The sequence below is a fragment of the Tyto alba genome, unplaced genomic scaffold, assembly GCF_018691265.1.
Source record: "Tyto alba isolate M040663 unplaced genomic scaffold, T.alba_DEE_v4.0 Super-Scaffold_40, whole genome shotgun sequence".
Classification (NCBI taxonomy): domain Eukaryota; kingdom Metazoa; phylum Chordata; class Aves; order Strigiformes; family Tytonidae; genus Tyto; species Tyto alba.
Window position 1 is genome coordinate 14,919,148 of NW_024881316.1, and position 14,364 is coordinate 14,933,511.

Here is a 14,364-nt window from a genome sequence, read left to right on the forward strand (position 1 = left end):
GCAACTCATTTGACTTTTACAGAAACTACTTGTAGTAAGAGAGACCTTTAGCAAATACCTGAAAGCATTGGTAATAAGTGTAGCAGCCTCTACCACTGGGGGGGTGTACAGGGGTGTGGGTGTGGATGTGTTGTAAGACCTTGGGCAAAAGATTTAGACTTCTTGCCTTTGTCTCAGCCTGTAAGATAGTGAGAACAGTACCTACCTCACAGGTTTTTTGAGGCTTGGTTCCTTAACTTTTTAAAATAATGCTGATGGCCTTTGGAAGGGGCTACAGAAGTGCATAGTGTTACTGCCTGCAGGTTGAATACCATTGTTTTTTTCTGGCAGTATATAGGCCTGCCACAGTTAGGGAAAGAATTTTGTTTGGTGTTTCTTTAAAGAAAATGCAAAAGTGCTTTGCTGGGGAGAATAGAAAGGGGCTTTCTGAAGAGGTGCTGAAGACGTGAAAATTCAGAGTGGTGATTGGTCACCTCTGCTTGATTGACAGGTTGCAGGGAAAAACAAAAACCCATTTGTTCTGGCTTAATGGAACTGGAAAACAGAAAATGAGTATCAGGTAAAAATTCCTTTTTTAAAATCTTTGCAGTTCTCCTTTAAAAAGTGGAGTTTTTACACAAATCTACACCTCCCCCACTCCAATAAATTAGGAATTACAGAAACCAGCAGTCGCTAAGTTGTGTAATGTGGGTTGTCTATGTCAGTGCGTTTTCTAGTGGGCAGGTGTTCTGAAACACCACAGCAGCCAGTGCTACTGGGCTAGCTTAGCAAAAAGGCAGAGGATTGAAAGAGTGTAGTGACTAAGCCCTGAACTGGACCCAGCTCTCTGGTTAGGCTCATTAGCAGGACATTCAAGGGGAAGCTTTTATTTTCACTTCCTATACTGTGCCTGCTTTGTGGATAAAGTCTGTCAGTTTCTACTACTATCAATTTGGCATCTTTCATGAGCATTATTACAAAGTTCACTGAAAAGTGAATAGCTAAAAACTAAGCTATGTTTTAAAGTAACTTCCATCTAGCAGTATACTGTCGTACAGATTTTATGATAAATTTCAACATCAGCACCACAGTTTTGACAATCACAGTTGAAAATTATTTATTTCTGGTAACTTAATTATTTTGTATGTTGATGTATTTCAGATTGAAGGACAAGGACATGGTGCAGTTTTTGACTGCAAGTGCTCTCCTGATGGACAGCATTTTGCATGTACTGATTCTCACGGTCACCTTCTGATTTTTGGCTTTGGTTCCAGTAGCAAATATGACAAGGTACAGTGCAAGATGAAAATCAAAATGTTTGTGTTGAATGCATTCGTGCAAACTTTCTTCAGAGCTTCGTTTCAAGTGGGTGTATCTTAATGGGATTTTGAGCCATTAGTATGGGATATTTCAGATTCCTGTTGTTGATATTAAGCTTTCACTGCATGTTTTTTAAACTATTGAAACATACTATTTAGCTACTGTTTATGTGGGAAGTTAAAAATAATTAAAAAAAAAAAATAATTACTCAGTCACTGTCTACTCTCTTAAGTGATGACGGACGTTACAAGTGTATACTGATGCATCCAGATGGATAATGTGAATAAACTGCAGTGGAATTGATAATAGTTAAACATTTTGCTTTAAATATTTTTTCTAGTTCCTAACTAAGACCAAAACCAAAGGGTGGGTGTGTGTGTCATAGAACTAACTCCTGCTATCTGTATTTAAACATTGCATAGCGTGGGAGACAGTTATTTACAATAAATGTACTGTATGTTCTAGTGATGGATTTTTATGTCTGCTAATGAAGTTCTGCTGTTGTGGATATACCTTGGTGCTTGCACAGCAATGTTCCATCATTACTCTGTGATTAAAATATTACAGCTTTACTCTAATGTCATAGTCTACATTGTGTATTCTAAGTGTGGGTGTCCTGCCACAGACCCTCATGACTGTAAAGATACGTGGTGGTACGTTTTTTTCCTCTGTGGATGAACACGCCCTGTGAAACACACAAGGTTACCTTGTTTGCAGTGCCCACAAGGTCCTAGTTCTTCTTTTACCACCCAGGGAATAAATGAGGTGTGTCTCTTCTCTCTCTTTCTAAGACTTAACAGACATACCTGCTCCAGAATTTTCATCTCTGCTTCTGATTGCTGATTCTTGAAGGTTGTTGGTGAACTGCTGGCTTCTGAACCTTGCCTTCTGCTTTGTATCTTTGGATTCAGGCTGGCCTTGAAAGCATTTTGGCAAACAGCAATGCAGAGCAGCCTGAAGGAGGGAGAACAAAAGGAATTCTAATCTTTGTCTTGCAAGCCACTGCATTTCTTTCTGTAGTCTTCGAGCTCTTACTTTGATGCTAGTTACAGCAGCATTTGCGTTTTGGGGATTTTTTTTTTTTTTAAATTTTTTATTCCTTGTGTTTCAACTGTGATTTGAAGTACTCAGTACTTGGCTACTGTTGCCATTCCTCAGCTATTGCTAGCTGTGCATCTCCCCTTCCATCCCAAAGAAAATAAATGAGCAGAGACACCACAAGCAAGGAAAACAAGGATTATCAGATCATTTTCAAGGTCTTTGTCTTCCAGTATTCTTATTCTTCCGAACTTTAAAGCCTGTTGTAATAGAAACATTTTTCTCACCATGTCATTGAATTGTTCCAGGTTTGTTTTTCTCTTCAATCATTTTGGAAGTATATAGTCCTTTGCTACTCAGAAACGTTGGAAATGAAATTGAAACACAGAGCCTTTTTGTCTTTGCTGTGATAGACCGGGACTTTCCTTCACACTGACATTTGAAAATTTGCCTTGTGAGGGATTAGATCTGTTGGAAGAATGAAAACAATTGCTTTTCACTTCTTGAATTCTACAGACCCTTTGTTCTCTTGGGGTTTTTGCTGCAGCCTCTGAGAAAAGATTATGTTTAAAATTTTTCACTTATTTCATGATTTAAAATGATCCTCTCCAGCCGTTGCTGTGCCAGTAGTCATCTTGGCATTCCTGACCATAGAAGAAATGGGAGCAAATAAGACTTACATTTGTTACTTCTATAATCTCAGTCTTCAACTCTCAGAAAACTTAGATTGGAAGTTTCTGATCTCTTTCTTTACTGGATCCATCTCTTTTATCCTTGTCTGACCTGATTTATGGAAAGGTGTAACTACGGATGGGCAGGTGCTGGAGATTAGGTGTTCTTTTTTCTGTCCTCACCTCCCTCAGACACTTGAGTTTCTTTCAGACATCTTGTGAGATTATGCTCTGGTAGAACCTGCATTTTTTTTGGCTTTGAAGTGGTTTCCATCTGTCTTGGGGAACGATTTTTACAGAAGAAATTTGTTTCGTAGCCTGTCCTGTGTTCACGCATTTGTGAGTTGTGCTTAAGACCGTGGTTATTGCTGAGATAGTGTTAGCTCTACTGAGAGAGCAAGCTCTTGGTTTTCCACATGTATGTTTTTTCATGTTATGTTCAGATAGTATTGTGTTCCCTAGTTGACCGGAACCACTGTCCAGGCTTTTTTCCCCCCAGTGTGATTGTGGCCACAGTGAAGGCGATGGGGTGGTTTTGGTTTGTTTTCATTTTTTCTTTTTCTTTTTTGATGATACATGGTTTTGTGGAGTCACTCTTTGGTGGGGGAAAAAGGAATATGTTTGGGGCTCCTTTGTTATTTGACCCAATTAAGGGAACCTTGAGCCAATCTCAGCTGAGATTTTTGAGTATGTGAAGACCATCAAAGATGAGCTGAGGTCACTGGCAACGGAGCGCGTGTACTTCAGAAGTCCTTGCCTATGTGGAAACTTGTCCAGGAACGCCTAACTGTCCTAAAGCATAAGGAACATTTCTGCTGATTTTAAATCTTAGATTGGACTAGATCTCTCTGAGCTTTGTAAGGCTCTTGTTCCTGTAGACTGCCCAAACCACAGTTCTTTGTTGCAGGTTGACAGTTCCTGTGTGGGGAAAATCTCTTTACATTTGTATAGGTGTGCCCATTTGGAGAAACTGAGCATCTGTAGTGTAGCTGCTGAAGGAAAGTCTATTTGTAGAGCTCAGACCTTGTGGAAAGCTTTCTTGTTCAAACTCAAGCTGAGTTTGTGAAGTCATATGTACAGGGGACTCATATATCCTAATGGTGGTATAGCATCTTCTTACTGTCATGAATTTGATCTATAATAGTATATCAAGAAATAGGTCTGTTTGATAGTAGTTTTAGCTGGTTGGTTGCTGAACGTTTAAGCTTCTCTGCAACGTTCTAATTCTTCTGATTTTTCTCAGGACTTGGAATAGCCTAAGATTATTGCTCTGGGTTCCCATAGGGACATTCCAGTGTTCTACCTGAGAATTGATCTGAGCCCAGGTTCTCCATGAAATGCCATTCTTACCTTGTGGAGTAGAAAATTGTTGTCTACTCTCTCTACAATACTTGACTGCAGTACAGAGTACACAGAAAGGTAATGGAAAAGAAGTCCTTCATGATCTTGCACTGGAGACTATTCTGGTAGAGGTCACTGAATCTAAGGAAGGCTTTTTATATTTTCCATTTGCTTACAAAACCTGGGATGCAGACAACACTGTACAGCCAAATCACGGCACATGAAAACTCACGGTCTGTATGATCATGCAATTGAAATCTCTTCTTTCTCAGTGTGGAAAGTACTTATTTAATAGGAAAATTTACGCTAAGTGAAAGTACTGAATACTCTACTATTATGATCCTGGGGAGAATCATAACAGCTCCTAGAGGACCTATATCTTTATCCTATTGAGCAATATGAGCTGAAGGAACAAAGTTGTTAAGCAGGCTTCGATTTTGTCAGATACATGAAGGTACTTGTATCTTTCTTACTCAGCCTCTGTTAAGTTAACAGAGAATCTGGCAACAAGACTTCATTTAGCTAGGGCTTCTTACTGCAGTGGGATGTCCCCTTATCCATACACACTTTGTAAGGGTAACCTTTTGAATCCCTGAAGTAAATTCTTTGCCATTGCATCTTTCCATGCATCTTAACAATTTCTTCCTGGTACTTTTCTGAATTTTTCAGGGGTCTAGATTCCGTGATTCATGGTTTTTATTTTTTTTATCCATCTCATGTGGATGCATGTAGGCACTTTCTGATGTTGTAAGTGACAGGTGTTTGTCAACATCTTTCCTTCCTGGTCTTCTCACATCTGGGACAAGAGCCCGTTGTCATTGAGAGACCAGAGCTCTGCATAGATGCTATAACTTCTGCCTTATTGATTTCTACATAACAAGTTACTGGAAACTATGTTATGGATTGGTCGTGATAGATCATGCTTTTCAGAAATCAGAGTATATTCTACAACAACTTAGGCATTCATCTTGTCTGTGTGCAAATATCTGTCTTTAACACCTAAGACAAGATATTTTGGAGATCTCTGTGCCTTGGGTCAATTGTTAGTCATTTTCATACTGCACTGGAAATCTCATTTGTGTGAATGATGTTTTTACGCTTTTTATTTTTACTTGTTCAAAGTTAAACTGAATACAGGAGGCACCAAGGGATTTGCTTGCCAGGAGGTAGTGTCATAGTAAACACGTCAGCCTGTTCTCTTTCTCTTTTCTCCTTGTGGTTCAGTTTCTTTCTGATTGCACAATACTGAGATAAACGTGCCAGAGAGGGATGGAACGTAAGCCTTTTTGCATAGTGTATGGACAAAAGAATTCCTTGGTCTCGGGTGTCTGTGGAAGATCATCCAGAATAAATTATGAGCAGGTGGACTGATATGAAAAAGAAGACTTTGAGCCTGAAGAATTCAACTGTAGATCAGATTTATTTTATCTACTGGAACTTTTCCACATAACTAGCATTATACTAGGAATATATATGTTTGGCTGCTGGTGTTGAAATATTTGGCAATGACCTGATGTGATAAATATTTCTCTATTCCTCTTTTTCTTACACCGTAGCTCCTAAGTCTGTGACGTAGTTTTCGTTACCAGAATATATATTAATATATTCAGAGTATAGAAGAAAATTTGTAAATTATTTAATACATCCATGCTGTGTTTGGTCAGATGTCTTCAAGCAGTTAGGTACTGCCCCATTCCCTTGTTCTTTAAATACTTTGCAGCCTCAAACATTCTCCTTGCACTGTAATATTGAAAAGGAGTGCCGGGGAAAAGAAAAAAATCTTGGAGTCAGTAAATTTTCCCTTTTAAACTGAGATAAATGGATCAGCTTATAACCTTGTTTTTGGGAAAGTAACCACAAGTAACATTGTTAAAAATACTTTTGGCAGTTATCTTCTGTATGCTTTTTTAATAGGTTCTTTAAAAAAATTACAAAATGACTTTGTTTACAGATAGCAGATCAGATGTTCTTTCATAGTGATTATCGGCCCCTTATCCGTGATGCCAACAACTTTGTCCTGGATGAACAGACACAGCAGGCTCCACACCTTATGCCTCCCCCATTTTTGGTTGATGTGGATGGCAACCCTCATCCTGCAAGGTATCAAAGACTAGTTCCTGGTCGTGAGAACTGCAGGGAGGAACAGCTTATTCCTCAGATGGGAGTGACATCTTCAGGTATGGAAAATTTCACTTCACTACACAGTAGCCTATCTAGTTACCTCTAAGTATTCTACACTTTTCCTTTTACTTCATCCTTTTTTCTTCATTTCCGGGCATAGTAGTTCATGCAGTGTGGAAGAATTGCAATGTCCTTGGCACTGATTGCTTGTGACAATTTCACTTACAGTATTGTCATCGATAAAGTCAGTACTAGTTGGTGGCACAACTCCAGTTAGCTCGTAGCTCATTTCATCATTGGAACAGTATATGATGCTGAGTAAGCTTTCATTTGATGTCTTTGGGTAAGCTTTCCTGCTTCAGAAAACCTAGGAAACGGACTGATCTTCCACAGATCAGTTGGAATAAGTAACACCTACAAGAAGAGAAAAATGAGAGGACATGTGAAACATGCAAAATTCTCTTCCTCTTTAGATGAATGCAGTCATTCTGCTTAAGCTTTGATGGTTTGATTAGAGCACTCTGAAGACTTAAGGATACAAAATGTAGGAAGTTCCTCAAAAGTTGTATTCACCATGCACGACAGTGACTGGTGAAAGTATCTTTAAATGTTTTCAAGATACGAATTGTTAGGTATTTGGATATTCTTGAAAAGACAGGAGAACTTGACTGTGCCTGTAAGTAGTGGCTTATATGTACACCATACTAAGCCTGTGGTGTGTCAGATATGCCAGGAAGGTTAACAGGTAGGGTTACTACCAAAAGATATCTTTATCCTCATTTGTAGGCCTGAGGATTATAAGCCACTGAATACTTAAATAATAATTTTAAAAGGAGCATTTCCATATTTCCTCCAAAATTATTGGAAGAAGCGATACCTGAGAAGCAACTGTAAGAAGGAAAAAATCCTTTCTGGTGAATGTATGCCATGTTTTATCTCTAAATTTTTAGCTAGTGACTTTGAAGCTAAATTATATTTCAAAGGAAAGATGCAATTTTACATAATTGTTACAGTTACAGCATGGATTCATGATGTTCTGAAATTCTCCACATTTTCAACGTCCTGGGCACCTTCTCTAGTACAGTATCTTGAAACAAGTCAGATTCTGCACACAGACGCAACAATATTAAATTTAATGGTGTGGCACCATGACACATGAGTGCCTATAGGAAGGTGATGTCTGTAGCATTTTGTTTAGTAGCAGGAAGCCATCAGCCAGGCTGACAGAGAGGCAGATAGATTATGGAGAGACAGAAGACATTTTTCCACCTCTTTACAGTTTAGTAGTAATAAGCAGTCTTAGGCAGACCTAAACTGTGTGTGTGTATTTTATACATTCCCTTCTACTAAGGAAGCTCCGTTACCTTCTGAAACTCTATTGTGAGATTTGATGGATCTCCTTCAGAGCACTGACAGTTTATTTCTTGTCAGTTTTTCTGCAGGAGTAGGGGGAATTCAGATAGTCATGCTTGATTTACTGCTTAGCTGTATGTGAAGCTTCTTTAAACCAGATGTTTTGAAAAAAATCAAATATATAACAGTGTCTTGATTATTTCATTTTTTTAAAAAAACTTGCTGTTACTTGCCAAGGCAAAATCTTACAAGCCAGATACATAAAACCCATTCATTTTGTTTAGGTAGCAGTTTCCTTATTTAAGATAATTCTTGGGTTAGTAGTATTTCCCATTGTTTGCGGTAGATACTATGTCTGCTCATGAGATAACCAAATCAGTCTGGTTATTTTACTACAAGAGTCAGAAAATATCCAGCAGTGGTTATACCAGAGTTCATTTCATGAGTCCAAGCTTCTGCTGCCTTAGGGAAGTTGACTTCAACCATAATAACCTTGAAACCCTGAGAGCGTTATCTGAAATATTTGTTCTTTCTGCATACCATCATTTATAAAGAGATGGCTGCTTCTGTCTAGCCACATAACGAAAGCTCTTCGTTTCATAGCACAATTACTGTAATATCTGGTCTTTGATCTTGCAAAGTGCAGTTCATATTATGATATCTCTTTGGAATCATGCTGGAAAAACAATTTCTGTAGCTTGTTACTTGATGAACATTGTCATCTCTCATTACAAAGTTTTGCAAGTTCTGCTTCTCTTGACCAGAGATTCCCACCACTCCACCATCTCACTATGCCGTGTGGTGGGGGTATCTGACTTCCTTTTCAGATCAGTACTGTAACCCATGTCTTTTTCTCCATACCTCCTGAGTTGTTTTGTGACCATTGTGAGTGCAAAAAGAGGCTCTGTGTCATATATGCTGTGTACCTTGCTTCCTGCACAGAAACAGTATTATCATCTTGTAATCACTTCTGTGAGAACTATTTCCTGTCATTTAGTCAAAAGACTTACCCAAAAGGAGGTTTCTCAGCTGTTGTACACGTGGAAGAAAATCAGCATTACTTAAACTCTGCCATCATTATGCCTATGTGGGGCTCAGTCAAGCATTTTTACTGCTTGGTGTTCTCCAGTATAGATAATTCTTTTCTATTTCAGTTAGACCTTTTTGATGTAGTTCTCTCATTGAAGCTTAGTATAAAGTGTTTTATAATGCATTTGAGCAGCCTAAGTATGCGTTTGAACAATTTATATTGACTGAGCTGACAACAGTTGTGTTAAGCTTCTGTGACTTGCTGGCACTTGATCAAATTTACACTTTTATTAGGCATGGCATGTGATCATCTTGACCCTACTCCAGAAAAACAGTGCTCTCAATATATTAGGAAAAAAGTTGTCCTGTTTAAGAAATGGCTGTTGCAGAAATACACATTAGCCCATATTTACACATGTGGTTATATACTGTACTTGTCAGTTTCAAAACTAAGTTTAATGAGCTGTTTATAACACTTGGTTCTTCAAATCGACATTTGTGTGTTGTTCTCTTTTATATTTTACTTCACAGGATTGAACCAAGTTCTTAGTCAACAAGCAAATCAAGAAGTTAGTCCACTGGATAGCATGATTCAAAGACTTCAGCAAGAGCAGGACCAGAGGCGTTCTGGGGAGGCAGGAACCAGTAGTACCAGCCGGATAAGCAGAGGTAAATCACTGGGGGACGGGTGTTGTCTCAATAAGAAAATAGGAGGGAGAAAAGAGAAAGGGGCTGCTTGTTTCTTAGTACGGCTGTTCTGTGTTTTGGTGTCTTGTGCTAGATTACACAGTAGTTTTCAGCACTTCAAAAATCATGGCTGGTAATCCACCTGAGTAAGCAAGAATAGCTTGTTTGAGTATGCATGTGGAAAAATTTTGAAATTTTGCTACAGTGTAGGTGTTTGAAGGATCTTTCATGCGCGTGTAGCTTTCATTTGTTTTTTTTTAATCTTTGACCATTTCAATTTGTCTGTAAATTTTACAGTTTGGATTCCTAATGATTTCAAGTGTTGTGGCTTCATTTTTTTGAAGGTAGAAGACTGTTTAAGGAATACACTGATTCATTGAGATAGCTCACCGTTTTATGATACAGATCTAGAGTGCAGTAGCAATAGTCAGCTTTGCATAAATGTTTTCAAAAGCATTTTTAAAGAAGAGCAAACCAATGAAACTTTTGCTTCACTTCAGATTGTTGATACATCTGCTTCTTTTCAAAATGAATTTTTATACAGTATAGTAGCCCAGCAGTTGTTTAAGTGTGTGTGTGTTGTGGTGACTATAGAAATTGCTGAAATAGTTATAGTCAGTTAATATTTTATTTCTTTGGAAGTAATAGATAAGTAAATTTATTTTCCTTTCATTTTGTGTTTTTCTTTTTAAATGATTCCCTTAGAATTTCAGATTAAGTACAGCTATCACTTTCTGACTTTTTAGGGTCTGTTAGTTCTACCTCAGAAGTACATTCACCACCAAATATAGGATTAAGACGTAGTGGACAAATTGAAGGTGTGCGTCAGATGCATAGCAATGCACCAAGGAGTGAAATAGCCACGGAGCGGGACCTTGTGGCTTGGAGTCGAAGGGTTGTAGTGCCTGAACTGTCTTCTGGTGTGGCCAGGTAAACACAGGCCAAGTTTGCAGTGAATTTTAGTTTGGTACACTTGAGTAAATTGAACAGTTTCGAAATTCACATAGTCAGTAGAACTATATGTGTGGTAGCTATTTATTTTGTGGTCTCGTATTTCTTATAAAATCAATTTCAGTTTGAAATCAGTCATTTGCTTATCACTTGAAAAATCTTGGCATTATAGAAGTATTGCGAATAAAATTTGACAATTTAACAAATGACAGAATAATTTAACCTGTATATGCAGTGGGATCTAGCTGCCTCATTGTTTTCTGACTTGTAGCATAAGATTACAGTTTGTTTTAACTCCATTTGTTGCTGCCATTACATGGCATTTTACAGCTGGGATGCTGACCTAATCCATTAGGTGGTTGAGGTGAATTTTGATTTCCAAACTGGAACTTTATTTCATTCAGTAATTAACTCTTGTGATGAATGCTTCTATCAGTAAGTTAAAAAACCCTACTAGTCATGATCAAACATAAACTACTCTAGGTTTTTTGAAGTAAGGTTGAAGTCTTACTTTGTTCAGAAAGGGTAATTTTTGAAGCCATGTTCTGACTGTAAAGAGAAGAACTATTGTTCAAAGAATGCTATAAATGTTGAACATTTATTCCTTGATTTGGAACAGATTCTCTCAGTTGTAGTATTTTGCTTTAAAGTTAACATCTCAATTTTCATTTTTCAGTAGGCAAGAGGAATGGAGAACAGGAAAGGGAGAAGAAGAAGTAAGGGTGTATCGATCAGAAGAGAAAAGAAAACATGTAACAAGTCACATTCAAAGAGAGAACAAAATACCTACTTTCTCTAAGGTAAATAGTCAGTTGTACCTTAATGCAGTTAGAAGCATAAAATTTAACTCAAGATGTTAGGCAACATAAATTTACTTCCGTCTTCTAGGTTTTAAATTTAAAAAACAGGGGTACAGGAATTTGTTTACCTCCCCAGAATGAGGAAGCCGGTATCTACTGATATTTTGCTATGTTCTGAATAAAAAATGGGGATTGCTCTTAGAAGCCCCTAAGTGAGAAGCCCTGCGAATCTGGTGTTAGGGCCATGATTTGCTGTAGGAAGTCTGTTACTATTAATCAATACATCCTGCTGCTGTTGTCTACTGTTTGACATACTGTTCTGTGGAAAGGTTCAATTAAAACTCAGGTCACAGCTCTTAACCTTCACACGTTCAAATACATGTCCAAACACAGAACTGGCTATTTTCTCTCATGGTACTCTAATAAACATATTGTGTCTTTGTATGGGATACTTCTAAATTATGCTTTTTGCTAGAGCTGGAGTACATTTTTCAGAAAAGAGGAAAACAGGATAGATGAAATAGAAGAGAATGGGTTGTATTAAAAATTAAATTGTCATAACTGGCTTGATGTTTTCATATAACTTGCAAAAAATTTAATCTTAGGCATTTATACTGGCAAGAAGCTGTGAAGAATGTATATTCTATCTTTACAAAAATAATTACATGTCGTTTGTTAGAAATTAGTTTTATCTGTGTGTCTCATGCTTACCTGTGCTTTTCTAGCTAAATAACCAGCTATATTTTGTAATAAAGGAAGTAGATGTTAAGCAACTGTAAAGGCAAACCCATGCTTTGGGTTTTGTAGCATGCTTATTCTCGATGAGACTGTTTCACCCTTAATCGAAAACTTTGTAGAATGCAGGCCCTCAGCAGTTTGTCCATTGAAAAGTAAAAATCGCTTATGGGGTTCAAGGTGAAAAAATAAACAAATGAAATATTAAGGACAAGTACACAAAAGACAGTGCAGCCCTTAACTTTATCAGAGTACCATGCTTATTGCCTGTGCTGTTTATTATTCACTTTCTTGGGGACAGAGGGACTGAGATTGAAGGCAATGTAAAAAAAAAGTACATTTCAGATGCCTAGTAGTGCTTCTGTATTTTTAAATAATGAAGAAGTAATTTTATATGCAACGGTCAGTAAATTTGAGATGGGGAAGTTTCTACCTGATACTAAATTTGGGTGTTCAGGTTTGCTTCTTTTTTCATACTCAACCAAAGGAAAGCTTTCAAAAGGAGATGAATCCTCCTCCAGCCCCAAACAGTCCCTTAATAATTTTTTATTTCTGTATTAAATTTCTTAGTTTTATTAAATTTTTCTTCAATTTCTTTCTTGTATTAAAATTGTATGCATTGCTCTCTTAAGAAATAGTACCAATACGCTAGTTTCAATGCTGCAGTCACCAGCATTAAGTGTGCTTGCCCAACATAAAGCAAACAAATTTTTTTCAGTGTAACTACACTTTTTGTACATAGAGGGAAGAAGCTCTATGCAGCTTATGGTTTTGTAGGTGCCTGTGACAGGGCCCGTTAAAGAAATACCAGGACAAAAGAAATCTTGGTAACTCCTATTTTTCTCTCTGAAATAATAGAAAATGGGCCTCACAAATTCAAGTTTTAACAAAGTTATTTCTTGTCTTGAGGAGATATATTTTGGTGCTGAATTATAGACTTTCTTTTTGTATAATTAAATGATTGCTCTGCTCAAGGGTTTGGTTGTTTTTTTTTTTTTTCCAACTACAGCCTAGTCAAAAGATCCTTCCTCATAATGTGAATTCCTAGCAACTTACCTTTAAATTTCTAATTGGGTTACAGTTTTCCTAAAGTATCACTAGGACATAAAAATAGCAGAGTAAGCTAGTTGGTCCATAATTTTGGTTTCAGCAATTACTTCTATTACATCTTTGAAACAAAGAAACTTACTATGGAAGTTTTTAAAAATCTTTTCTCAGAGGAGAAATCTTTTAGTCTCCAAGCTTGAGAGGTAGCACTGGATCCTTTTGAGCCCCATGTTTTCATTGTGGATATTTATGCCCTTAAAATCCTTCAGAGCAAAAGCTAGTTTAGGAAAACCTTTCTTCAGTTTCACATATTTACCAAAAGAAGAACGTTTCCTTCATTTATCTTGGTCCCTGGAGGGTTTGCATTCTGAATTCTGATGTCCAAAATGTGAGGGAGCGATAACTTGGTAAATCCTTTAGTCACTTCCCACCTTCGTCCTGAGGAAATGCAGCAAAAAATAAACAGTCATGGTCTCTGCACTTGTGTATGTCAGTAAATTTTCCATACAGAAATTATTGCTGAAATCAGTAACACTTTCAGAATATTTAAATAAATCCTTCTTAGACCCTGCAGGACACTTTTTTAATGGCATGTTGGGAGAGAAACCTTGTATTCTTCCATAGTTTATTCTTCATTAAATGTGTCTCTCTTTGGAGGACTTGGGTTGTTAAGTACACTAATTCAAATCCCTTGAGTTAAATCTTAGGGATTCAGAAATGAGTAGGTGTCAGATGGGCTTTAAATAAGCAAATCTGCAAGAAGAAAAGGGGCTTGATCCCAAATGGTTGAGTCTCCCAGTTAAATAAACTGCTCAGATTTTAGTGATTTTCATTGTTGCTTATGGCTGGCATGAGCAACACTTCTGCTCAGTAGTGTCTGGCAATAGGAATGGTGACTTGCAATTTTCATCTTCCGTAGAGTCTGTAATAAATTCAAATTAAACACCTGAGAAGAGCAGCAAGACTGACTGCACTCCAAAAACTGTTGTGTGATATTTTTAGGGGTGTTTTAAATAGAAATAAGTAACTTAATATAGAAGCTCTTACGTTGCTGTTCCTTACAGTGACTGTGTGGCTTTAAATACAAGCTGTGTTAGGTTGAAGATAGAACGGGAAAGTACTGTGTAAATGTTCCTTGAGTGCATGCAGTACATTTTGATACTGATAATTTGCAATTTATATTACAGTAGTGTTGTGAGACTGCAGTCCTCTGGTGTTGCGTAGTGAATTCCTAAGGGTTTAATGAGAGAATTTATAATCTAGAGGAGATGGGGAATACCTCAAACAAAATA

General features: G+C 37.4%; 1 protein-coding gene across 3 annotated transcripts in view; it reads left to right on the plus strand.

Annotated features, from left to right (window-relative positions):
• The window catches only part of LOC104367456 (pleckstrin homology domain interacting protein), a 120,408-nt gene that overhangs the window by 64,448 nt on the left and 41,596 nt on the right, over nucleotides 1-14,364 (plus strand). For all 3 annotated transcript variants that reach the window (XM_042802882.1, XM_042802883.1, XM_042802884.1), the window contains exons 16-20: nucleotides 1,141-1,269; nucleotides 6,301-6,526; nucleotides 9,384-9,521; nucleotides 10,286-10,469; nucleotides 11,167-11,290. In XM_042802882.1, coding sequence (XP_042658816.1) covers nucleotides 1,141-1,269; nucleotides 6,301-6,526; nucleotides 9,384-9,521; nucleotides 10,286-10,469; nucleotides 11,167-11,290 — 801 coding nt within the window. The remainder of the gene's footprint in view (nucleotides 1-1,140; nucleotides 1,270-6,300; nucleotides 6,527-9,383; nucleotides 9,522-10,285; nucleotides 10,470-11,166; nucleotides 11,291-14,364) is intronic.